This window comes from Urtica dioica, chromosome 9 (assembly GCF_054948205.1).
Source record: "Urtica dioica subsp. dioica isolate 48M chromosome 9, U.dioica_male_clone48M_v1_H2, whole genome shotgun sequence".
In the NCBI taxonomy this organism is placed as follows: domain Eukaryota; kingdom Viridiplantae; phylum Streptophyta; class Magnoliopsida; order Rosales; family Urticaceae; genus Urtica; species Urtica dioica.
Window position 1 is genome coordinate 30089580 of NC_142764.1, and position 25950 is coordinate 30115529.

At 34.6% G+C, this 25950-nt stretch overlaps 4 protein-coding genes across 4 annotated transcripts; 3 read left to right on the forward strand and 1 right to left on the reverse strand.

Annotated features, from left to right (window-relative positions):
• Positions 1 to 4363: 4363 nt before the first annotated feature.
• Positions 4364 to 6438, forward strand: WRKY40 (WRKY DNA-binding protein 40). The gene is made up of 5 exons (XM_089625578.1): positions 4364 to 4778; positions 4884 to 4943; positions 5053 to 5388; positions 5487 to 5603; positions 5699 to 6438. Exons 1-5 carry the CDS (start codon positions 4626 to 4628, stop codon positions 6053 to 6055), a joined length of 1023 nt encoding a protein of 340 aa, XP_089481704.1. The 5' UTR covers positions 4364 to 4625; the 3' UTR covers positions 6056 to 6438.
• Positions 6439 to 8830: 2392 nt separating this feature from the next.
• PNSB1 (NDH-dependent cyclic electron flow 1) lies at positions 8831 to 11057 on the forward strand. The gene is made up of 7 exons (XM_089626712.1): positions 8831 to 9226; positions 9302 to 9615; positions 9723 to 9913; positions 10012 to 10269; positions 10349 to 10463; positions 10592 to 10677; positions 10753 to 11057. Exons 1-7 carry the CDS (start codon positions 8944 to 8946, stop codon positions 10916 to 10918), a joined length of 1413 nt encoding a protein of 470 aa, XP_089482838.1. The 5' UTR covers positions 8831 to 8943; the 3' UTR covers positions 10919 to 11057.
• On the reverse strand, positions 10904 to 12430 carry PLMT (phospholipid N-methyltransferase). Its single transcript, XM_089626713.1, has 2 exons — positions 12118 to 12430; positions 10904 to 11432 (listed from the first exon to the last, which is right to left on the reverse strand). The coding sequence occupies exons 1-2, from the start codon at positions 12360 to 12362 to the stop codon at positions 11189 to 11191; spliced, it is 489 nt and encodes a 162-aa protein (XP_089482839.1). The 5' UTR covers positions 12363 to 12430; the 3' UTR covers positions 10904 to 11188.
• Positions 12431 to 20652: 8222 nt separating this feature from the next.
• On the forward strand, positions 20653 to 23497 carry LOC149386776 (putative N-acetyltransferase HLS1). The gene is made up of 3 exons (XM_089626900.1): positions 20653 to 20986; positions 21126 to 21256; positions 22449 to 23497. The coding sequence occupies exons 1-3, from the start codon at positions 20765 to 20767 to the stop codon at positions 23296 to 23298; spliced, it is 1203 nt and encodes a 400-aa protein (XP_089483026.1). The 5' UTR covers positions 20653 to 20764; the 3' UTR covers positions 23299 to 23497.
• The last annotated feature ends 2453 nt before the right edge of the window (positions 23498 to 25950 follow it).

The window sequence follows — 25950 nt, forward strand, 5'->3', positions numbered from 1 at the left end:
AATTCAAGCAATTAAAACGAAATTTGCGGTTCCTTTTTTTTTCGTTCTTTTGATGCACTGATATATTTTGACACAAATGATTGCTCTAATTGTGATTCCTATCTTATTGTAGTAGTGAATAATTTCACGCACTTTCAAAGTAATCCAATTACACCGAGCCACATATTCCCCACAGAAAAAAAAACCTCTTATGTTTTTTCGAAATGCATAATGTTACGGGATAATTTGGTCAAGCACCGAGTATATTAGTCGGAATCCCGAGCAGTAGACAAAATCCAACACCGAGCTCAGGTAAAATAGACCCAAGAGTTAACCATTGAAAAGGAACGATCCGTTCATAAGATAAGAACGAAACCTACCGATCAGAACTTCGGAGAGAAGAGAAGACCGTAAGTCAAAGACTAGTCAAACCAAAAGAAAACATGTTTCAAATTCTTAAAACGCACACCTCAACTTCCAAAATCATACAGAGAGTAGTAACCGTCCACCTCTGCGAGAGGAAAGTGGCAGTTACCCAAAAACCACCAAGAACGTGGGATTGATCACCCCACGTTCACCAGAATAACCGTCAGAGCCCACGACCATGTGGTAAAGGAAGCAACCCCAGACGGGTATAAATAGGAAGCTACAAAGATTCTCATGACACAAATTTTTTTACGTATTTCTTGCTTTCTTCTACTTAGAACCCCTTGTAAACATTGCTCTATTGTATTAGATTCGTCAGTATAAAGAGAAAGTCTTGCCTAAATCATATCAGTACTCGAAGTCCTCGTACTCGGAACTTGTGTATTTTCGTAAGATATTGTTATACTAATTTTACAGGTCAACACATAAATTTGCCAAGTTTTGAGTCTCATTCAGAAACGTTTCGTTTTGTGTCGCTTGAAATAAAAGCTGATTAATGTGGAGTAGTTAATGAATAATTTGATCATCTTGCTTGTGAAATTCGTGATGATATTCACGTGCTGAGTTGGTCGATAGGGATAGACTTAAATTGACAATCTCGTCATCCTCGTTCGTGCGGTGAATTGTTTTGCATTTTAAGTTATCATTGCAGCCATTTTTGACATTTCAGGTTTCGGTGGAAGAAGGGAATATTTTGGAAGGAAAATCAAATTTTATTTTGTATGGAAAATCCAACAAAGTAGAAACGACAAATTGAAAACTTTATTAGATTTTCATGTTTAAAAAGCAGGAGATAAAACTGATCAAGTGGTCCTAAATAGTTTACTCATAAACTTTACTCTTAATCTATTCGTGCATTTCTGGTCTACCGACAACAATCTCAAGCTGGATTCACTTCATCGAGTACAAGTAAAGGAACAAAACAAAATAAAAGCAAAAAATGAAAAAAGGAAGAAGAAACATAGTTAGCAAGTCCATCACAAGGTCTCTGATTAACAAATTTGATTGAAGCTTTTTCTATGCATAGATGATTTCACTGGAGAAAATATAAAATTAATATTCGAAATGGGATTTTCTTTCACCATTGAAATTAAATACACGTGTTTTACAACTTACAAGTGCACAAAACGTGTGTATGGGATAAAGTATTAGTAATTGTTCAGATAATTACCTTTTGAGACCAAAAGCTCTGAATATAATCCTACGATAGTCCACAACTTATACAAGTATTGGTCCGAAAATAATGAGGTTTAACCCAAATGAAGTGAACGCAAAGAATCATCATATCATCGTCTTGATGAGAGATTTAGTGGTCTTATATCTTAAAAAAAGAATAAACATATAAAATAATCATGTATTGCATTTGATATAGAACTTCATTGTACATTTGTACCCAACACAATAAAGTTTCCAAAAATGAAAAATTGGAAATACACGAGAAAATATTAAATAAATATTCGTGAAATTAAAGTTTCCACTTTCCATAGCCTTAGGCCTTTGTCTTGAGTTTTGGTTGTCTAAAACCTAAGTAGAGTACTTACGTCTTAGATTTGTCGGGTAGCTAAATTTACCGAACAAATGAGGTTGGATGTAAATAATTTTACTTAGGACAGTTAGATTAAAGCTACTTATAGATCTTTTTTGAGTAGAGTACTATTCTAATGATGTATAGTATTTGGAAAAATTGCTTACCACCACCATTTTGATAAGTTTTTTTTTTTTCAATCAAAAGTTTAATTTGATAAAAAAATACTATTAAACTACTTGTACAAATATAATTTTACCCTCAATAATTAATGTCAACAATAGATGTCGATTGTTGATATTTATGTCAACAAACAGAAAACTCAAAACTCATGGATATCAATAATAGATGTCAATTGTTGATATCTATGTCAACAATCGATGTCAATTGATATCATATTGATAGTAAAATTGTATTTGTACAAATGACTTACTAAAATTTTTGATCAAATTAAATTTTTGATGGAAAATTGAAAAATATTTATCAAATGACTTACAGTATTTGTCTTAAAAGTAGAAGTATGAATGCATAAAAACTCTAAAATGAGAGAACAAAATGTTTTAGGATCACATTGTCAAATGAGATAATCCGTTAATGAATCACCAAGTCATTATGAAATCTAAACAACTTTTTTTTAATAAAGAAAATCCATGTATATCACATTGTAATTATATCAAAATAAAAAACCCCATGCATTCTTCTACTTCATCAACTGAATTCTTATGTTAACATTTTTTATTATTATAAAACTTGATTTGTCACGTTGGAAATCTAACGAACAAACCCAGATATGAAATAGATTAAAGCTACAACTGATAGATATTTTGAGTAGAGTACTATTCTAATGATGTAGTATTTGTCTTAAAAAATGGAAGAATGAATGCATAAAAACTCTAAAATGAGCAAAATTGAAATTCCGCGGATTTTGGCCAAAAAATCTACCAGAATTCGTTTTTTTAGAGTCTCTGTATTTGTGTGTACAAAACCAAAATTTTTCTTGGATTCCGAAAAAACCTTTTCCGATGTTTTTCGGGGAATTCGTCCACTTTCGGGTTGTCTTTAGGAAAATTCTCAAGCACGACGGAAACTTACCGGTAAGCGGTCGAATACCGGCAATTCTTAAAATAAGATAATATTTAGTGTTCTTCACGAAATTTTTCGTTAGTTTTTGATGATTTATTTCAAATTCTTAGTTTCTAACTTCATTATTGTGTTTAATTTGGAGTTTGTATCCAATTTTTTTTTTTTTCAATTTTTTTGTTACATCCGAAAATAAAGTTTCATTTGAATGTGTTTTTTGTTTTTTTTTTTTTTTTTTGTTAAATTAGTTGTAGAATATGAAATTTTATGTATAATTAGTTGATTTTTAAAATGAATATTATCATTATTTTGATTTTGTACCTTGTATTGAACTATGTCATTAAGTTTATGTTGGATTTTTGTTAAATTATTATGGTAGATTTTTTCAATTTTTATCCTATGTTGTGTATGAATTTTTTAAAAAAATATTTATTCACTACATTCCTCTCGGTAAGTACGATATTTGACAGTATTCCTTGACGGTAACAGTATTATCAATGATACAGTTTTTCTTTTTGTTTTCTGAATTTTATGATATTTCTCTTATTTACCTTCGAATATCATTAAAATTTGAGTCCCGGAACGATAATGGTATTTCGATCAATGAAAATAGAGAACAAAATTTTTTAGGATCACATTATCAAATGAGATAATCCGTTAATAAATCACCAAGTCACTATGAAAGCTAAACAACTTTTTTTTTAATAAAGAAAATCCGTGTATATCACATTGTAATTATACCATAATAAAAAACCTCGTGCATTCTTCTACTTCATCAACTGAATTCTTATGTTAACATTTTTTATTATTATAAAACTTGATTTGTCACGTTGGAAATCTAACGAACAAAGCCAGATATGAAAGCAATAATTAGTAAAATTATTAGAAAATAAATTTCAACTACTAGTGATGCATGGAACGTGGAAAATGCTGGGAAAACGTGACTAAAAAAATCAATTGCAACAATGACCCCATTTGCCATAAAGTAAAAGACTGGTATATAGACAATATGAAAGGGACACAGCCGGGTCAACATAGAACTTCCATTCTTGACCTAAATTAATTTTCTAATTCCAAGACACACGTACGTACGCTTGTGTGCATATACATTGCTTTACTGTACCCTACCCACATTTAATTCATTATATAATATGTAAATAAAAAAAAATATGAGAATTATTGATTCAATTCCAAAGCGTGGCGTGACTTTGACTTTGTGTGAGACAGAACTTCAACGATGACCGACATGACTCACTCAACCAATAGCAGTCTTCTATAAATACGTTTTTCTATCTATATCTACATCTATATTATTATATATCTAGATATTATATAAACATTAGGATACCAAGTTGTATTTATAACTTCAACGATTCATTACTAAAATATTCCCTAAAAAGACCTTCTCTCTCCTCTCTTTCTCTCTTTTTCGACCAAGCTTCCTTCCAAGTTCCAAGTTAGTTGAGACTCTGAGAGCTATATACACATATATATACACGTCCCAAAGCTCTCTCATTTCCTAAAGCTACAAACTTGATCTGGATTTTCATTGAAAGTTGCGAGTAAGAAGCTGGGAATATCCACAATTCACACACAGAAATAGAAATATATATTCATGCTTGACTTTCTGGGTCAATCTGAGGCTGTTGGTGCTTGGAATTTGAATAGAGGGACTTCAGAGGCTGTCATGGATTACTCTTCCTCTGCCTATGTTGACACTTCTTTGGATCTGAATTCGAAGCCTCTCAGGCTTCTCGACGATGCTCCGGTAGGTTTCAAAGTACGGTTCTTTACGAACACCTTATTCCCTCGCATATGCCCAGAACCTGTTTGACTGATTGCCTCAATGGGTTTATTTTTATTTTTTGTTCAGAACAAAGAGGTTCAAAGCAAATTCATCGATTTTGGGAAGAAGCTTTTGGTCAAAGATGAGGTTAGTTGGTTCTTTCTTTCGCACCACGACACGCCGAGATTGTATTTCTATCTGCATGAGATGAGATTCTAATAAAGTTTTTAAATTTTTTGTTTTTTCAATTCTTTAGTCCGGTGCTTTGGTGGAAGAACTAAGCCGAGTCAGCGCGGAGAACAAGAAGTTGACTGAGATGTTAACGGTCATGTGCGATAAGTACAACGAGTTGAGAAGCCAAATGGCCGAGTACGTGAACAAAAGCCAGGCTGAGAAAGAGCCGAGTCCTTCGAAGAAGAGGAAATCTGAGAGCAGCAACAACACGAGCACCAACATCGTCGCGACGAACAACAACGGAAACTCGGAGAGTAGTTCGACCGACGACGAGTCCTTCAAGAAGCCCCGCGAAGAAGCCATCAAGACCAAGATTTGGAAGAGCTACGTCAAAACCGAGGCCTCTGATTCAAGCTTGGTGAGTATCAATATCCGCACAGTCGATTCATTAATTAGTGCCAGCTAGTTTCACAGTCCCGAGAATTTAACATTATCCTCTTTTGATGATGCGTGTAGATTGTAAAAGACGGGTATCAGTGGAGGAAATACGGTCAAAAGGTGACGAGGGACAATCCTTCTCCGCGGGCTTACTTCAAATGCTCTTTCGCTCCGAGCTGTTGCGTAAAGAAGAAGGTACTAGAAAACTCGATTCGTTTCGGCTTTGTAATCATCAGAAATTCTATGTAGTGCTGTTTTGCTGAGAAATGGTTTTGATTAATTGTGTTCAGGTTCAGAGGAGCGTTGAAGACCAAACGGTGGTGGTGGCAACATACGAAGGAGAGCACAACCATCCTCAGCCGTCTCAGACGGAGCCGAATTCGGGATCGAACCGAGCCGCGAATTTGACCTCCGTCGCTTCGGCGGCGAACGCTTCGCTGGATTTTGCGAAGCCGAGGCCCAACAACAACAACAACGAGCCCGTGAAGGCCGCGAAGGCCGCGAAGATCGACTCGCCGGACGTTCGACAGTTTCTGGTTGAGCAAATGGCATCCTCGTTGACCAAAGACCCGAATTTCACGGCGGCATTGGCGGCCGCGATCTCCGGGAGAATCTACGACCAGCGAAATCCCACCGAGAAATGGTGATTTCGGAGTTAGTTGTGTCTTTCCTCTGTTTTTTTCTCTCCGTGTTTCTTTTTATTTTGAGAGTTTAGGAATGGTTATTTTGTAAATACAAACGTGAAGAGAGCGCGAGATAGAGAGAGAGAGAGAGAGGAAAAGATTTGGATACACTACACTACACTACACTACACTACACAACATACTTTTGGAATTTAGAAACCGTGTCTTTCCAAAACTGGAAATGTAGGAAGGAGATTCAAAAAGTTCATTAGTTCCGCTACGGTTGTGCATGGTAAAAATAGTAATTATGAAGCCATGGAAGAGGGTAGCGAAAATAATGTATTGACAGAAGAATCTTTATATCATGATCAACAAACATTGAAATGAATTGAATTGAGTTATATTTATCCAGTTTGACTCCTCTTCTTGTTAACAACAGTAATTTCAAGTAGAAGAAGATGAATATAAAGAGGTGAAAAGATAGTCGGTTGCCAATTGATTTTGACAGGCTGTTTATCGGATTAAATGGATTGAAATTTGAATATATCTAAATATCTTGCGCAAGAAAACGCCAAAACAAGAAAAAAGTAATATAGAAGATTAAAAAAGGTTTAGAATTAGGCGACCAAATGGTTGAATTCAGGGCATAGTAAATGAGGGTGTTTTTTTTTTTCAAGTCAACAAAAGCAGACATTGGTTTGGGAATTTCTTGACTTTATGTGACGTATACGCTCACGTTTCACGTTCTCATCAAGTTGAGAGCCAAGAAAAAAAAAACAAGCCGTCATGGACTTTGGACTTGGCCTAGTAGACAAAACAAGAATTAATAACGTCCTATTGTTTTCTTTCTTCACTCAACAAAGAAAAGAAACTCACGGATTCTAGCTAGCTGGATTTCAGACTCTTCTTATCCATTTTGGTCACAAATCACCATCCTCATTATGAAATGAGAGGAGAGAGAGAGAGAGAGGAACCAACTTTGTTAGAGAATGATAATAGTGCAAATGATAAAGCCTGGGTCAAATAATGTACCACTACAAGTTGATCATTGAAATTGAATACACAACATTGTTTTTTTTTTTTTTTTTTTTTTCAAATTTCGAAACGGCAATCGAGTCAAAGTCTATATGAAGAATTGCCTACCTGAGAAGATACCTTTCACATGGTCAGTCCAAGATTTCGGCCAAGGTTCTATTATCTGATATATGTAAGTAAATGAAAAATACCACTTTAGGATCATCAAACTCTTATTTACCAAAAGCATAAATATTCTGGAATCTCGATCCAATTTTCGCTTGGATTGTACAAACCTTTTCTTTTTCTTATGGAGGTACAAACATTTACATAAAATTATTTACTAATTTCAAAAGACTATTTCTGTTTTTTTGTTGTGTCATTGGACTTGTTATGGTATCTGACATAATTTATATAGTCTATAATTTCACACTAACTCTAAAGTAAAGTGAAAATTGTGGGTTCAATCCCATTAAAAGTAAATATCTTTAAAAAAAACTGATTTGAGAGGTTTCTTAAATTGCAAGCTAACTATAGGCGAGTAATTGGACTCCAAAATTTTATATTTTTAATTTTTTTTTTTATATTTAAATTTTTACTATTATCGAAGGGGTCCCAAAATATTTATTCGCCTAGGGCCCCTAATAAATTCGGGTGAGTTTGGACTGGCCCTGTTGAGCATCAATGAAAATTAACACATTGATTTACAATGGCTGATCTACTATCAAAGAGTACGAACACTCAACTCTCCCAAATTATAATAAAAGTGTCCATTAAATATATAGGCATATTTACAGTTTCACATTACTATATAACCAATGTTACGTAAATTTTAGGTAAATAACCACGTTCATGTATTTATACGTGCAAATTGACGTAAATACTCCACTATTATATTTCAATGAAAGGGCAAATCAGGAATATCACGTCGTGTACTTTGAAAGTATACCTTGGGTTTGAAAGTAGGCTCATTTATTTGGTGTACATGAAGAGATAAATGTCGTGGAAATAAATTCACAATTTTTATTTGTATCTCACTTGTTACTAGCGAAAATACCAAGCAACTTTTCTTGTAGTCAAAGCAATCCCGAGAGTCCAAATTATCATAGACCTTGCTAACCAGCACATTCTCTATCTCATTCTTCTCCGTCATTGTGCAAGGACGACGACAATTCCGAACCGTAACACGATGGACAAGGCCTTATACTCCGATTTCAAATAACCGGAAGCGTTGTATCAGAATCGGCAATTACCGATGATCAGAGTCTTGGTGGTGCTGGAATTTTGACGATCATGTTGTAAGCCTTGGAATTTTTTTCAATCGGGGTCCCAGGATTTCGAAGAATTTGGTCTTGAAAAACGTGAGCGATCAGGTCAATAACGCGTCGATAAGAAAGATAAGAAAGAGCCGCCGGATAAGAGCAACTCGGACACATAAAGATGCTAAATTTAGACATATCACTAAATTTTTTATTTTATTATTATCTGCATCAATGTTTTTTTAGCAAATTATAATATAATTTTTTTTTTGGTGGGCTTCAATTATTTTCAATGCAAAATAACTTGAGGTGTTTTCAACCTAAACTCTACGTATGCATAAAACACCTCCATGACCAATCTCCATTCGAGTTGCTCTAACGAGAATGTGCGATAAAGGAGAAAAAGTAAGACTAGTGGAGACGAATAAGCGAAAGCCACGTAGGACAGGCATACATAACGACAATTATAGCATCGTAAGTGAACTAACGTGTCGTTTTTTCTTCTCACTCACTCGCACTTATCCCCAGTTATCCGAGCCAAAACATCTTCTTCCACACACACACACACAAAAACACAATATAAAAAATAAAATAAATAAATCCCAACGTTCTTCTTCTTCTTCTTCGTCAAGAAAAGGCATGGCGTCAACAGCAGCCACAGTGACGACAGCTTCTCTCCTCTCGAAATCCACGTCAGCATCATTCCAGAAGAGCACGCCACGTCAGCACACGTCATCATCACTCTCCTTCCCCAACGCCACCACCAAGAAGGAGAAGAAGAAGGTGACGTGGCAGTCGAGGGTGAAGAGGACGGACCACTGGTTCGACTTCTTCGACGACGGCGACGACCCCGACATGGAGTACGGCACCCAGTTCGTCGACGGCAAGCAGGAAGAGGACACGCGTCCCCCGGAAAACCCAGGTAGGCACATCCACGTGGCACACAAAAAACACAACTAACTTTGACATCATTCTAATCTCATCGTTATATTGTCAGGCAACCCGTACGGGTACTTGAAATTCCAGAAGGGGTTCCTGCCGGAGATAGCGTCGCTGGGGCTGAAGACCAGAGGCGACGTGCGGCGGTGCTGCTGTGTCGTCTCCGGCGGTGTTTACGAGAACCTGCTCTTCTTTCCGGTGATCCAGCTTCTCAAGGACCGATACCCCGGCGTCATCATCGACGTCGTCACCACCGACCGAGGAAAGCAAGTCTACGAGATCAACAAGAATGTCCGCTGGACCACCGTCTTCGACCCCGACGACCACTGGCCCGAACCCGCCGAGTACGCCGACATGATCGGCGTTTTCAAGGTCAACATGTGACTTTTTTTTTTTTTTTTTTTTTAAACAAAGATTCTCATAATTAATTGGCAATTATAAGGAAATGTGAATTATTTTATTTTATATATATATTTCAGAACAGGTACTATGACATGGTGTTATCGACAAAGCTCGCCGGGTTCGGCCACGGAGTTTTCTTGTTCCTGAGCTCCGCGAGAGACAGAGTGAGTTACGTTTATCCCAATGTGAACTCTGCCGGTGCCGGAGTCTTTCTCTCCGACAAGTTCGTCGCGCCCTCCGACAATCTCTCCGAAGCCGGATATCACATGTGAGACAAACCTTAAAAAAAAAAAAAAAAAAAACAAAAACTAGTAACATTGAGATAAGGAAATACCGGATTATTTTGAGTCGTGAGATTGGTATTAGGTACCGCGAGATGGGCGAGTGGTTGGGGAAGCCGTTCCGGAGCGTGCCACGTCAGCCGGTCCCGCCGCTGAAGGTGTCGATCTCGCGGAAGATGAAGGACTACGTGGCGGAGAAGTACAACAAAGCCGGCGTAGTGAAAGGGAGGTACGTGGTGATCCACGGGATAGAAGTGGACTCCAAGGCTTCGATGCAGTCCAAAGGCGATACCGATAGCTTGTTGCCCATCGATGTTTGGTATCAAATCGCCCGTGGTTTCAGGTGAAACCTCTCTCGCCTCTATCGCCCTCGATCCGTTGATTCAGCCGGTGATTTTTGTGTGTGTGTGCGTGTTTGTCAGAAACGGAGCGTTTAAGCCGCTCTTTGTGATTCCACACGAGAAGGTTAGAGAGGACGTTGAGGAAGCTCTCGGATTCAACGAGGCCTACATCGTGATGATCACTACACCCGGGCAGGTGTGTGATTCTATGTCTTATTTCCGACTTCTATGATTTAATCAGAGAGACACGTAAAGAAAGAAAAAGAGACGTACATGATATTCGGGTCGAACTGACCTGAAAAGCTTCGTGCTTTCTGAATTTAGTTGGCGGCTCTCATCAACGACTCTGCCGGGGTTATCGCCACAAACACCGCGGCAATCCAATTAGCAAATGCACGACAAAAACCGAGGTTTTTATTTATTTGCAACTCCCTAGAAATGGTATGTTTAGTTCTTCTATTATAATTTCGTTTTTTTTATGGCAGCATTGGATTGTTTAGTTCGGAGGAGAAAGCGAAGCTGTTTGTCCCCGAAGCGGAAGAGAAGAACTGCGTTCTCGTTTCGTCAAAGACGGGAAAGCTAATCGATATCGACGTCGAGGCCGTCAAACAAGCGCTCCCGCTTTTTGATCTCGCCTATGCTCTTGTCTAGTTTTCAATGATATTCTACCATGAACAGTAGACACTAATAATATTGCTTGCACAGTCTTAATCTGTATATTACCATCAGTACTACCGAGAAAGTTATTGCTTATTAGTACTAATAAATGTTATGATACTGCATCCGGTTATTCATGCCTTGGAGAATAATGCTAAAGTCAGTCTCTACTCTCTAACAAACAAACAACAAGATCAATGTCTCCAAAACCGAAACTTCTTATCAAGACTCGAGAGAGTAGATAGAGAGCTGATAAGTTTCTGATTACTTTTTGGCACGAGTCGACGGATCTTCGCTGGACTCGACGCGCATCATGAAGAGGTAGCCGAGACTCCATAAGAGGAGATATTGAAATGGGACCCAAGAAAAGCAAGCCAACAAGCTCATAATGCTTCCAATGTACTGAGGGTCTTGAATGTAGCCGAACGGGAATTCGGTCACCCACGGAATGTTCTTCCCGAACCGAACTCCATAGTAAGTCCCGGCTTCACCCAGCAACTGGTACACCCTGAAAAATTCACCACAAAATTAAAATCATCAAACCCAGACATAAAGTTACAATCTTTATCCAAAAAAATCATCAAGAACAAATCATAATCACACCAACCCAAAACATAAAGTTATAAATTGGAAAAACGATTTTGAACTGATGGGTATATATTTGTATTGAATGCCATATATATAGGCAATAACAGTACATACGTGTAGAATAAAATGAAATAAATTACAACATTCCTAGTACGAGAAAAATACCAAGGAGTTATGTAAGTACATTTCGTGTACAATAAAAAGCAATAAAAAGCATAAAGGAGCAGCAATATCATGAAAGAATAAAAGTATTCATATAAAATAATCTCTATTTCTTTTTTGCTAAGATAAAATAATCTCTAAATATCAACAAAAGTTACAATCTTTAACTAGCTCACCATCAAATCGAAATCACAAAAACCCAGATACAAAGTTAGAATCTTTAACCTAAGTTCACCATCAAAATCAACAAGACAGCAATCACGTGACAACAAACAACAAAGGTGTTGGGTGGGTCTCAATAATTTTATAAAAACATCTTTATCTTCATGTTCCTCGTCTAGGGTGAAACTTGCATTTTGTCGTCGTTCATTTGTCAGTGTCACTAAACAGAGAATGGTTAAACAAACAGTGAGATGAGATGAGATGAGAGAATGAATGAGAACCTGAAGTTTAGAAACTGGCCAAAGAGGAAGAGAGGCCAGAAGAAGAGAGAAGGAGGCCAAGAGAGAGCGGAGACTGAGAAGAGAGAGAGGAATTGGATGAGCTTGAGCAGATGAGAGACCAAAGCCATGGCTTTCGATGGGTCCCACTTTGACCCGCACAGGTCAACCCATGTCTGAGGGTGGGTCCACAGCCAGAAGTAGAACGGAAATGGTGATATCACTCCCAACGCCGCTAAGAACCCCATTTTCAGTTCACCGATAAAGCCTTCGTCTTTCTTTCTTTTCCTTTCTCGTCCTTTCCCGTTACGGATTGTGAATCTGGAGCCCACTTCTGATTCTAAATATATAGGCCCAGGCCCAATTACTCACCTATTGAACCAAAAAAACCATTTTCTCTTTTATTTTGGGTGCCAAAAAAAAAAAAAAAATTCTATAATTGGCCGGAAGTTTGGTTTAAAACTATTTTATTAAAATCAGGTACGGTGAAATCTTATAAACCGATCTCAAACGGTACAGCCTGGTTCTATTCAAAGATGATGCAATTTTTTTTAGTATTTTTTATTAAAAATTATAAGATATTAAAATCTAATAATTTTATTTTAACAATGTCGATTGATACAATGTTTGTGTTAATATTTAAGATCATTTTAATTTTTTTTAGCTAATTTCTTTAATTAAATTTGTTAAAAAAATTAAAAATGTTTAAACCGGACTAACTTAGATCTAAATTGTCGTCATCTCATTTTTTTTTTTCAGATCGAATAAAATAGCCGGATCGAGTTTGGAGACCGATTCGAAATAGCACCGACCGGACCCATGAAGCAAGAGTATTCCTATTCATTCATGGCGTCAAATCTACTTTGATATGTTATCTCAAAACATATACATTTCTTTGATAGACAATGTATAACCATTTTTCAAAATTAGCTAAATCTTGACCAAACAAAGTGTTATAACTTACTACTCTGTGCTTAGTTAGTATTAAAGTAAATCGATGAAATATATATCTAAAAAATACTTGATATAATATTCCATGTCACGTCTAAGCTTTATAAGTAGGACTAGTGACTCGTATTTAATATATTTTATGTGGTGTGCGCCTTTCTAAAATAATAATGGCGGCCGATGACATATTTTACAGGTTACGCTTTCCCATTATTATATAGTCAATTTTCGTAAATATCACATAAATAATTAGATAGATAATTACGTCCATGTATTTACACGTGTAAATTGACTATAATACTGTCATTTTATTTCAATAAAAAGATAAATCAGGAATGTCACATCATATTTATGATTATTTATTTAATATTTACGAAAAAATAGCTATATAACAATGTAAAAGTGTAAATATGACTAATTACTTAATTATTTATCGTCTACATGTATCCCATCAAGGCTTTGATTTTTTTCTTTCGATGTCAAGTAGATATATTCATTTATTAGGAGCGGTAATATCCTAGAGAAAAGTATATTAAATTTGTTTTAATGGGCAATTCAGAAGAAGCATCATTAAATTTAGTGCGCGATAGACAATAACAACACGCGAATAAAAATGTAACGTAATTGCGATGGCTCTGGATATATTATAATTACATCGTATTTAGTGTTATTAAAGTTGGTTCTAACGGTGTAAAATAGGGACAACATTTGTGGACATAGCAAATCTCACAAAGCTAGATTTCATTAGGCCCAGTCACAAAAACACATGTTTGTCCAAGTATCTAATGGTCCCAGAAAATGATACATGTTTTTTTTTTCTTAATAAAAAAAAATCATTTTCATTTTAGTGAAAGAGATTCGTGTTCTTAGTTTGCTACGTAGTACTCACAAACTGTCATGATAGTGGCCTTGTTAATTACAATCTAGTTGGTACTTTTTTTATCTTTCTTTTTTCTTTTTTTTTTTTTCTATTTATGATGACTTTTTTAAACAGGAAATCTTGATATAATTTCAATAGGATAAATAAAAATTTTACATGACCAAATGTTTATCATAATTCTAGTCTTTGGGAAAAATATTGTCTTGAATAATATTTATACACCCGTTCCATAGAAGGTTAGTTTATAATATTGATTAATAACGATATATGTACTTTAAGTTTAAACTTTAAACATATAAACGGTATATCTAATGCATAAATATCGATCCAATTTCTGTTTGAAAGTAGGTATAAGTATAACATAGTTAATTAAATGGTTTGGACCACTTTATTACCCCATGTGATGCCAGATGCCAAGAATTAAAGACTACCCCTTTTTAGGTGATTATTCAAATAATTTATTTTCCGATAGAAAGATGATCATATATAAACATTGGCGTGCAATTGAATAAAATAGCTTGATTAAAAAAAAAAAAAAACCCTAGGTACATGCATGTCCATCTCTATTGTGGAATGTTTGCTTTAATAGTCCTTTGATTAAGGGCTCATATCTATATACGAGTACGTACGATATGAATATTGATTACATTACAAGTATTATTGTAGTGCTCTATAATATATAATTTCCTGCTTTGGTACTTAATTTTTGTACACTGACTTTACCATCATCGTCACGTCTTAGATAGTCTAGTGAAAGAATATAAACACCTTGGATATCGAAGAATATTTCTTATTTTTGTATAGTCATATCAGTTACTAACTTACTGCTAGCTTTAAGCTAGAAAGAAAAGGAGGGTTTCGAATTTTATAGCATCGGATAATACAAAGATAGAGAATTTGAATAAGTTCTTATTACGTAAGCATTAAAATTCCCTTCTTCTTTTTTTTTTTTTTTTTTTTTTTTTTTTTTTTTTTCCTGATTCGTGCTTAAGTCCCGCCATATCAAGAAGCTTTCATGATTAGTATTATAATGTTAATGTTGTATGCCTAATAATTACTTTTGATTAGATATAGTTTAGTAGAGAGAATATTTAGCACCAGTTGAGCATTATGAAAATTGAAAGATAGTAAAATAATTAATACAAGATATTTCTATGCATTGTGGAGTGAAAGAAGAATATTTAGAGTCAATCTATGACCTGAAACAAAACCAAATTATATTATCTATAAATTTATAAAAGTGCACTTCATTGACGTAACCATATATCGTTGGCTGAATAAAATTATGTAGCCCCATAAAAGTCAGAGAGAAATACTGGTGATTTGATATGATCAACTTGTTTTTCTTTTGTAGATTATATGCTAATTTGATACTTTGCTCGTGTCTCTTACTAGAGATGTTGATGTATATATTAGCCTGAAAATAAAAGTAAGGTGAACTTTTTTCAAATACAATTGGTCATTTACCCTTTTTAACCGGTAAAAATTAATTGAAGGTTAATATTAAAAAAAAAAAAGGTCAAAATTAATTTTAACCGTTGAAAAAAGTTAACCGGTTTTAACTTGAGAAAACTAATATCTATTCAAAATATATTGGGGTTGTTTGGTAGTTAACTCAAAAAGTTTTTGTTTTCTATTTTCTAATTTTTGTAGTTGTACTAAAAAATTATTTTGCAGTTGTTTTCAAAAAGCTGTTTGGTACAGTTTTCATTTTTGTTTTTGAGAAATTGAAAAAACTGAAAAAAGTGTTTGGTACAGTTTTCATTTTTGTTTTTGAAAAAATGAAAAGAGAAGATGAGGAGAAGGAGGAGAGAATAGGATAATTTTTTTTTTTTTTTTTTTTTTTCCAAAAACACTTTTTATTTGTTTTCAGTTTTCTTTACTATTTTACAAAACAACTGCAAAAAATTTTTAAAAAATTTTACGGAAAATTAAACCAAACGCATTTTCGTTTTTTGTTTCCAATTTTTTTAACTCAAAAACTCTTTTTTAATAAGTTCGTACAAGTATTTTGGGTCTTTTTAAATAAGGTTAGCTGAGGTTACTTGTTTTGTGTTTGTTGTTGCAAAGGTTAACCTTAAACCAAAATTTTCAAGTTAATAAGGTTAATTTAAGTTAACAAAAATCTTATATTTACTTGCAACTTCGAAATCTGAAATACTTATTAAAAGTTAAAATTTATTCACCGTGCTTTAATATTTAATTTACTGTACTTAAATATTATAATTAAACACCAAACTATTCACGATAATTATTTATATTGTTACATCAAACAGTATAATATATATTTTTTACAACCATATATATATATATATATATATAATTGACTAACTAGGATTCGCTTCCCAAGCTCATTTTTGTTCACATGAAAATATATTTTTAAAGGTGTGGGGTTCAATCTAAAACCAAGCTTGGTAATTAGAGGAGTAACCCACAAGCCTTATAAAGAGCCCATGATCGTAATACCCAATCGATGTGGGACTATCCTTGATACACCCCCTCACGCGCACAGGCACAGACACACATTGGCACAGGCACTGGAAGCGTGAAGTATAGGCCCGATCAAGTAGCCCACAATCGAGAATGGGCCCCGCTCTGATACCATCTAAAGGTGTGAGGTTCCATCTAAAACCAAACTTGGTAATTAGAGGAGTAACCCACAAGCCTTATAAAGAGGCTATGATCGTAATACCCAGTTGATGTAGGACTATCCTTGATACACCCCCTCACGCGCACTGGTACAGACACACATTGGCACAGGCACTGGAAGCGTGAAGTATAGGCCCGATCAGGTAGTCCACAACCGAGAATGGGCCCCGCTCTGATATCATCTTAAAGGTGTGGGGTTGCATCTAAAACCAAGTTTGACAATTAGAGGAGTAACCCACAAGCCTTATAAAGAGCCCAGAATCGTAATACCCAGTCGATGTGGGACTATCCTTGATATATATATCCCATGTCCTAACCAAGAATATACTTTAGTAGCTCTCATGTTACGCACTTTATTAGTTATTTTCAATTATGTAAATTTTAGTTGTGATACTATAACTACGTATTGATAAGCACGACTCGCTTTGTGTTAATCGATATATATATATATATATATATATATATATATATATATATATATATATATATATATAATACACTAGTTTACTTATTTTAATCCCACTATATATTTTTTTATGTATGTATACTACTACATAACTAGTGACCGATTTCGTTTAGGCAAAAACTTATCCTAGCTATTTTAATTGGCTACACCAAAATTAGAACCCAAATATTGAAATTAATATTATTTTCCTTGAATAGTGACTATATGACGATATCATTGGCCTATAGTGGATTGTCGCATTAGTTATATTTAACAAGAATAATTGTGAGTGTTACAATGTTTTCTATGTTGTGTTTGAACACTTGTCTAGAGCAATTCTAGAATAAAAGTTAAAATTAGTACAAAGATGATGATATAAATAGATCAGGCAGTTTTAGATAAACTTTTCTTTTCCCTAAACTCGTCTTCTTTATCCTTCCAGAGAAGCTCAAGCCATTGAAGAAACAAGGAAATAAAATACACACACGCACTTGACCAACTTTTTTTTTACCATTATTTATATTTTCTAATATTTGTATTATAGTACAAATACATATACGACAAGGGGTAGTATATATCCATGGCTCTTACCCATGCATTGTATTTAATGCGTGGTTGTTTATAACATAGAAATAGGCGATCATTGTTTAGGACAAAGAGAAAGAGAGGTTGCAATCTTATATGCAAATAATATTGATCATCACAATTGGAAAAGACCCTCCACATGCTTGCTCATATTAAAAAAAAAAACGTGCTATTCTCTCTCATGCGTCTCTCACCATTTCCACCAATAATTGAAGCAATTGAATTTTTATTTATTATTATTATTTGTTGGTGCTGAGATATTGATCAATGCATAACCTGCAAAAATAATTTGGTAAAAATGATATTATTTGCCCATATTTTAAAAAGGGTGAGCTTTTATTCCCATTTTTACATTTTTATGTCTAATATTTACATATAATTATACACTAAATATAAACATTGATTTAAGATCAAACTTGGAATGGAACATAAATGTCCATAGCTCAAAAAAATAGGACATAACCGTGTCCATTTACAACAAATTTAAGAGGATAAATAAGTCCTTTTATCAAGACTCGTGTCTCACTTAAATTGAGAGATAAGTACTTGCTTCGTTTTTATTAATGTATTTTATAAAATTATTATCCTAGGCATGTCTCCGAGTAATAAAAAACTACGTCTTTGACGTTATATATATGACGTAGGTCAAGATTTTTTCCTAATTGTGAATCCTATTAAGAATAAATGACATTTTCCCCCTTGAACTATAACACTTGTAACAACTTGCCTTCGTACTATAAAAATTCGATCTTTGCCCCTCAATATCATCATTTGTGTCATTACAGTCCTTCTGCTAACGGAACCTCACTAACCGTTAATTAAGTAACTATGTTGTTGTTACGTGATGGTCAAAATGAGGGCATTTTTAGTAAGTTAAACTGTTAAGCTGATTACTTTTATTAAAAAAAATTGAAGATAAAAGAATGAAAACACAGAAGAAATGTGGGAAGGACTGCGGAGCTTGAGGTCGGAGGAGTGGCGCGACGTGGTGGAGAGAGTCTCCCTCGTCGCGAGGATTGACACCACCGAGGCTTAGTGCCGAGCGATCTTGGAGATGATGAAGAACAGGTACAAAGAGAGAGAGAGAGAGAGAGAGAGAGAGAGAGAGAGAGAGAGAGAGAGAGAGAGAGAGAGGTTCGCGGAGTTAAGGATTCCAAGCGGTTGGGGATATTTCCGGAAGATTTAAGGTTTCCTCTTTGCCGGAGCTTCGGGGAGAGGGTTCGCGTACAGAGTTGATGCCAATCCAATTAGACTTTCATTCTCTATAAAACCGAAATGAAACAATGTTTCATAAAATTCCCAATTCTTTCCACTCCCTCTTCCAAACCAATTCCTACACATTTTCATGCGATGCACCCAAGCTAGAGAAGAGCTAGTGGAAAAGAAGCCGATGGAGGAGGAAGAAGTCGGAGAAGGATTCGGTGGAGAAGAAGCCCAAGGACGCCAGAGTTGCGGTGGCCAAAGAGAAGAAGAAGAAGAGGCACAAGAAGAATGTTGAGACGTACAAGGTCTACATCTTCTTTACAAGTACTATAGTTCAGGGGGCAAAAATATCATTTATTCTCCTATTAATTATTTAGAAATTTATATGAAATCAAGCTTATATATTATGGTTTGACAAAACTATCTAAGCTCGCATAAAAACTGATTGTGAGAATGGTTATATATATGTTCTATGTATCTCGAGGAGGTTTCTCTTATCATTGAAAATTCATTTTAAGAATCTTCTTTAAAACCCTAGCTTGTACACCAGCTTGTTCATATTGTTCTTCCGTGCAGTTTTTCGATCTTGAGTGTTAGTAAGATTTTAGAAATTGGTTGTTGCATTTTGTGTGCGAGTGTTCTCTTCTTATTGCGAGTGGTAGAAATCGAGTTTATAAGTGTGATTGCTTTTGTTCTTGAACTATTAAAGTCAATGTCAAATACTTAGAAGAGTATTTAAGTGGGAGGAAGAGTATTTTGAATAAATCTGAATTGAAATTCACGAATAGTTAGAAAAAAAACCCTATAATATAATTTATTCGGTTAGAAAAAAAAATACCCTATAATATAATTTATTCAGATAATTAAACAAACTCGAGTAGTATTTTTTAACTTTTTTTTTTTGTGTGAATTTACTTTCCACCAATAATCTGCGGCATCCTGACATGCGTGTGATTAGGCTAAACTGAGCTGAAATAGTTATGCATGTTATTTATTGGACAATTTATTAAAAGGTTAAATATGTTATTTCTGTGACATCCTTAAATAAACCATACAATTTCATCCTTTTTTATTAAAATTTGCTCAACAATAATTTTAAGGAGCGTACATATTTAAGCTCTGCTAGACTTCCTAGGAGATCGATTCTTCTCTTACTTTGTTAGTGCAACAAGCACGCTATAAAGAAATTATTGATCCTAATTAAGTGTCTAATTTGTATTATGATTGACCAAAAAATATATGTCGAATGATTAAATCATGTGATCTTCAAAAAATTAATCATACTGCAGTTGCAATATGTGTATGAATGGAAGTATCATGAATGAATCATTACAAAAGGTCGCATATAACTGGAAGTGGAAGAGAAGAGATCTGATTTTTGATCCTTACGAAGAAGCTTTACCATAATATCACCTATATATATAGTACAATAAAGATTTAGTATCCTCAATATCACCATCATATAGTTATATCACAATCCTAGTTGACGCTTACATGAGATGGGATGACAGAGACTTTGTATTATGACTTTTTTTTTCTTTTCTTTTTGCTTCTCTTTTCATTAACTCAGACACACATATCTCTCTTATATATTTTTATTTTCATGGTCATATTATATATTTAACGTACGTCTAGTCTAGCTTTCTTTTTCGAATTTTATATACGTATATATTGGAAAGGCATGTACCATCTGAAAGCAATAATTGAAAGGATATATATATCTGGTCAATAAATCATCACAAAATAATTTATTTTTAAATATATAAAATTTATACTATGCTTCAATTGTGTGGGGTTTCTCTCTCTCTCTCTCTCTCTCTCTCTCTCTCTGGCACTTGTATAAATAGAGAGCCACAGAACCATGCTTGAAGACCAAAACCAAAGAAAGAAAGATAAGTAAAGATATTATAATATCAGTGAAAAAGAGTTGAATTGAAAGAATGGTGCTAAAAATAGCAGCTGAGGAAACAGCGACGCGATCGATGAGAGAAGCTGTGGTGATCAGAGAGTACGACGAGGAGAGAGACAAGGCCGCCGCGGAGGAGCTCGAGCGCCGCTGCGAGTTTGGCGGCGGTGGTCCACGTGGCAAGCCCTCCCTAGTCACCGACATGTTGGGCGATCCAATCTCTCGCATACGTCACTTCAAAACCCGTGTCATGCTGGTACAATATTATCCATTAATATATATATATATATATATATTAGGTTACAGTACAAAGATTTATGTCACTATTTATTTGCATGGTTGTATAATAAATTAAAATATATATTTATAATGAATTAAAATTGTAATATTTTCAGGTTGCTGAATACGGAGAAGAAAAGGAGATAGTAGGGCTTGTAAGGGCTTGTGTGAAGAACGTAACAAGAGGGAATTCAATTTATGTAAAGCTGGCTTATATTTCGGGGCTTAGAGTCTCTCCAACGCACAGGTATAATTCAATCATTTATTTCTTTATCTCTATTAAAATTTTTTGTTTCTCTCACATTTCTCTACATTTAGCTCTCAAAAGCATCATGAACTTACGTTACACTACGTTTATTTGCATGAGAGTTTTAGTAAGTACTTTTGGCGGGACTTTTTAATTATTAGTTTCTCTCATGCCTTCTTTCTTGAACCCTAGTTTTTATATATATATATATATATATATATATATATATATATTTACGAATATATCAGTTTAATTACAATTTATATATGGACAAATATTTAATTATATATTCACGTATGTTGACATATGAAAAACTGAGCGAAAGAAGAAGAGATTAGATGCTAGCCAGTATAAAAGAAAAGAGCGCTAATTATACTCGTATCGTTTAAAGATTATCTGATAATTTAATTAATTAACAACAACAAAAGCCAGGGAAAGAACTTTAGCCATATGCATCCACTGGATACTTAATTTATAAGAAAGATATATTTCCCGAGTCTTCTAATAATTTAATAATCACATATTGTTTAAATAAAGTAATAAATATATCAGATACAATGTCGCATTCTCATTCCCCCCATTGTCTGTAGTCTGTACTTAAATTCTATATTGTCATCCACACAGTGTGTTTCCACCAAAAAAAAAAAAAAAAATTTCTTTTTATTAGTTTGAAAAAAAAAAGATTTTTTTTTAATTATCATATTTGGACCGTTTGTCTCCATTATGTTTTGTATTTTTCCATTTGGGCAATTAGACAACATCTCTCTCAGATGTGACCTCCAATACAAACTGCATCTTATGTTCTGATCTCATCCTTTTACACACACTTCACTATATGTAATATACACATTATATATATATATATATATATATATATATATATATAATATCATATCTTAAATATATTGTTCCCTTACTTTTCCATTAACGCCACTTTCCAAAGTACCCCCTTTTCCCCCACTAGATTTTTGCTTTTATTTTTGTCACCATGCAAACCCTCTCTCTAAATCTCTCTCTCTACACCAACTGGCTTTTGAAAACGATAATCCACTTATTCACAATCTCTCCTTTACCATAAATAGGGTTTTGTTTAGCCCTTTGAAGATATGCATCACGTCATTGTTAGTATTAAACTAGCCTAAGTCAAAACATTATGTCTTATCCATTAATTAATTAATCAATTAATCAACAGGAGATTGAGCATTGGCACAGAGCTGGTGAAAGAGGTAGAGAAATGGTGCAAGGAAAAAGGAGCTGAGTCCTCTTACATGATGACTGACTGTACCAACCAAGCTTCAATCAATTTATTCACCAAAAAATGCGAATACTCGAAATTTCGTACCCCGACGATGCTGGTTCAGCCGGTCCACGCCCACAAGAAGCCGATCTCCTCGAGCGTCGCGATCGTGAAAGTCTCCCCGGAAGCCGCCGAGTCAATGTACCGAAGAATCTTCGCGAAATCGGAATTTTTTCCGCAAGATATCGACGCGGTTTTCTCTAGCAGGCTCAACCTGGGCACGTTCGTGGCCGTGCCCAGAAAGAGCCTGTCGGCGTGGGACCCGCAGGGTCCCACTCCGCCACGTGGCAGCTACGCGATGCTGAGCGTGTGGAACACGAAGGAGGTTTTCCAGCTGGAGGTGAGAGGTGTCTCGGGGTTGACTTACGCGTGTTGCGAGGGAAGCCGGGTTTTGGACACGTGGATGCCTTGGCTGAGGCTTCCCTCGTTCCCTGACGTGTTCAGGAAGTTTGGGGTTCTTTTCCTCTACGGGCTCCACATGGAAGGTAAGGTGGGACCCAAGCTGATGGAGTCTCTCTGCGCCTCGGCCTACAACATGGCCCGCAAGGAGGGCGGGTGCGGGGCCGTCGTCGCTGAGGTGGCGCAGCGGGACCCGGTCCGGGCCGCTATCCCTCATTGGCGTACACTCTCTTTCCCCGAAGACTTGTGGTGCATCAAGAAGCTACGTGGAAAATCTGAGCCGTCCGATTGGGTCAACTCTCGGCCCTCGTCGCCGGTCATTTTTGTTGACCCGCGTGACTTTTAACTGTTTTTATCCTAGTCTAAATTAATTGTAATTTTCGTTAATTGGAGTACCTAATTATCAAGAGTAGTTTAAGGCTTGAGAGTGATTTTTTTTTCTTTTTTCTTTTTTTGTACATTTTTCTGTTTGTAATTTGTGAGCTCTTAGATTCCAACTAATGTCAATGAAATCCACTCTACTAATTGATGTCACCTTTCTATCACTTTTATCCAAGAATTTTATTTCAACTATTATCTGCAAGGCTACAACGGAATGACTTTGATGACAACTTATAACTTATATAGCGAAATAATGAGGAGTAAATTAAATAAGTTTTCACCCACTCACCCGCTACAAAATAATTGATTCGCATGCAAGACCCAAAAGTCAATTTCTGTTTCGTGCAACAATTTGACGTATATGCCGTAGCGAAAACTCAGGGGTGCAAATACTTCGTGTGACAAGATTTTTGCGTCGCATCAAAATTTAGCACTGAAACAATTTTGTACGACTGATTTTTGTTATTACACTGTGATCTAAAAGAAGAATATATAAAACGTAGAAAAAAGAAGCTAGCAAGATAAGAGTTTGCAAATGTATTTGTACATATATTATTAAGCAATAAAATTTGATTTCCAATGACAATGAGCAATAATCCAATAGGAATTGTAATCTGATCTTCCGTTCTCTGTCGTTCCTATCTCATTTTATGTTTCTTCAATTGAATTATGAGACGTAATCATTTTTAGCTCCTCTATAGTTAATATATATATATATATATATATATATATATATATATATAAAATTTAATTGCATATATCCCAATTTAATTGAATATACATAAAAAAAAAGAAACACAAATAAATTTTCTCTCGAATATACAGTTACTCACTATCATATATCACTACAAGTGATCTCTCTCACTCCCTCCACACACGATGAAAAAATTTAAAAAATAACATTAATTATCACTATTTTAGAATGACATATTTATAACACTATCATATTTTCTCATAATTTTGTTTCAGATATGTAATAGGATATTAGGAATAGACATTTTTTGAGAAATGACACTATTGATTATGATTACATGATATATTATATTTATAACACTATCATATTTTCTCATAATTTTGTTTCAGATATGTAATAGGATATTAGGAATAGACATTTTTTGAGAAATGACACTATTGATTATGATTACATGATATTTTAGCAGTGCAATTCATGGAACTTGAACCCAAAACTTCTCAGATGAAATACGTGTGAGATTACCATTAGACCACGCTAGCTATCACAAGAATAAACATTTATTTTGGTAACAAGCATAAAATACTGCACATAAGTACCGCTCAAAAAGTGGACATTCAATCTCTATATATGTATACATGCCAAGAGTTGGTAATTTTGTAGTGATACTTGGCTCAGCTAAAATTGGCTTGTGGACAAAAAAGGAAGAGAAGAACATGCTTCCAAGTTGCAACAAATCTTTCTCAAGTTCGTGCAATGTGTGAGGTGTGGATCATATCAAATCAAATAACTAAAAGAATCTAAGACGTCGTTAATAGTAATTAATTACCAATTGCATTTCTAAAGTTCGAATCATGTGATTTTTTATCGTTTACGTAAAAATTATCAACGTACGTGTCATGAATGCAGTAAAAATTATTTGCATGGTCCCCCACACCTTGCACCGACCGTACCAAGAAAAAGAAAAAGAAAAAAAGAAAAAGAAAAGTGATGAACCCTTTCAAAAACCAAAAATGACAATAAACTAGAATCGCAAAGTAAAATAAGATATACAAGAGTTAATTAATATATAGAGCCGTATAATTGTACTTAATTAGTAGATTAATAGGAAAAAGTAAAACACTTTTGCCTAGAATCCAACTACCTGTCAACCTTTGAGCTCTCCATAGCAAAATGGCCTGCACTTACAAGTGTCAAAAACCCTGCTTTTGTTTCACAAAGATAGTGAGACCACAATTGCAATAACATGGGTCTAGAAGGTAGATTCTTTTCCTATTCATCAAAGTATTTCTCTAGAACAATAAATAAATATTTAAAAGAACACCAATAAGTTTGTTTAGATTGAAGGAACTTGATCACTTTTTTTTTTCTTTTTTTTTTTCTGGCTAGCTAGACTTATGTTACACGCCATGGAATTATTTATTTTCCCTAAAAGAAGCCGTATTAACATGTGCTATTGAATAAACAAAATTGGGTTTTGCATGATTTGTTGTTGACCAATGAAATGGATTTGAAGTGTGGAGGTACATGCGAAAGCAATTCATTTCATTATAGTAGGACTAAAGAGTGAATCGAATACTATATAATACTCTCGTTTAAATATATCTACATAAAGTGCGGCGGCTCAATGAATTTGAAATTTTGGAAAAAAAAAAGAAAGTAAAAACTATTTTATAAAGGCGTTTTCAGTGCTTAATTTTGTGTCAATCAGATTAGACGATCATAAAATAAAAAATTAGTGATGGTTTCAAGTTCAACCATTAATTAATTAGTAATCTTATTTCAATATGTGTATTATATCTATACACAAAATTATAACTAACTAAATCATATGAAACTTGTCAGTTGTATTTTAGTCAATATTTAATTAAAAATTAGAAATTAGCCAATTTCATTATGTCATAGATAAATGCAATTATTTTGTGA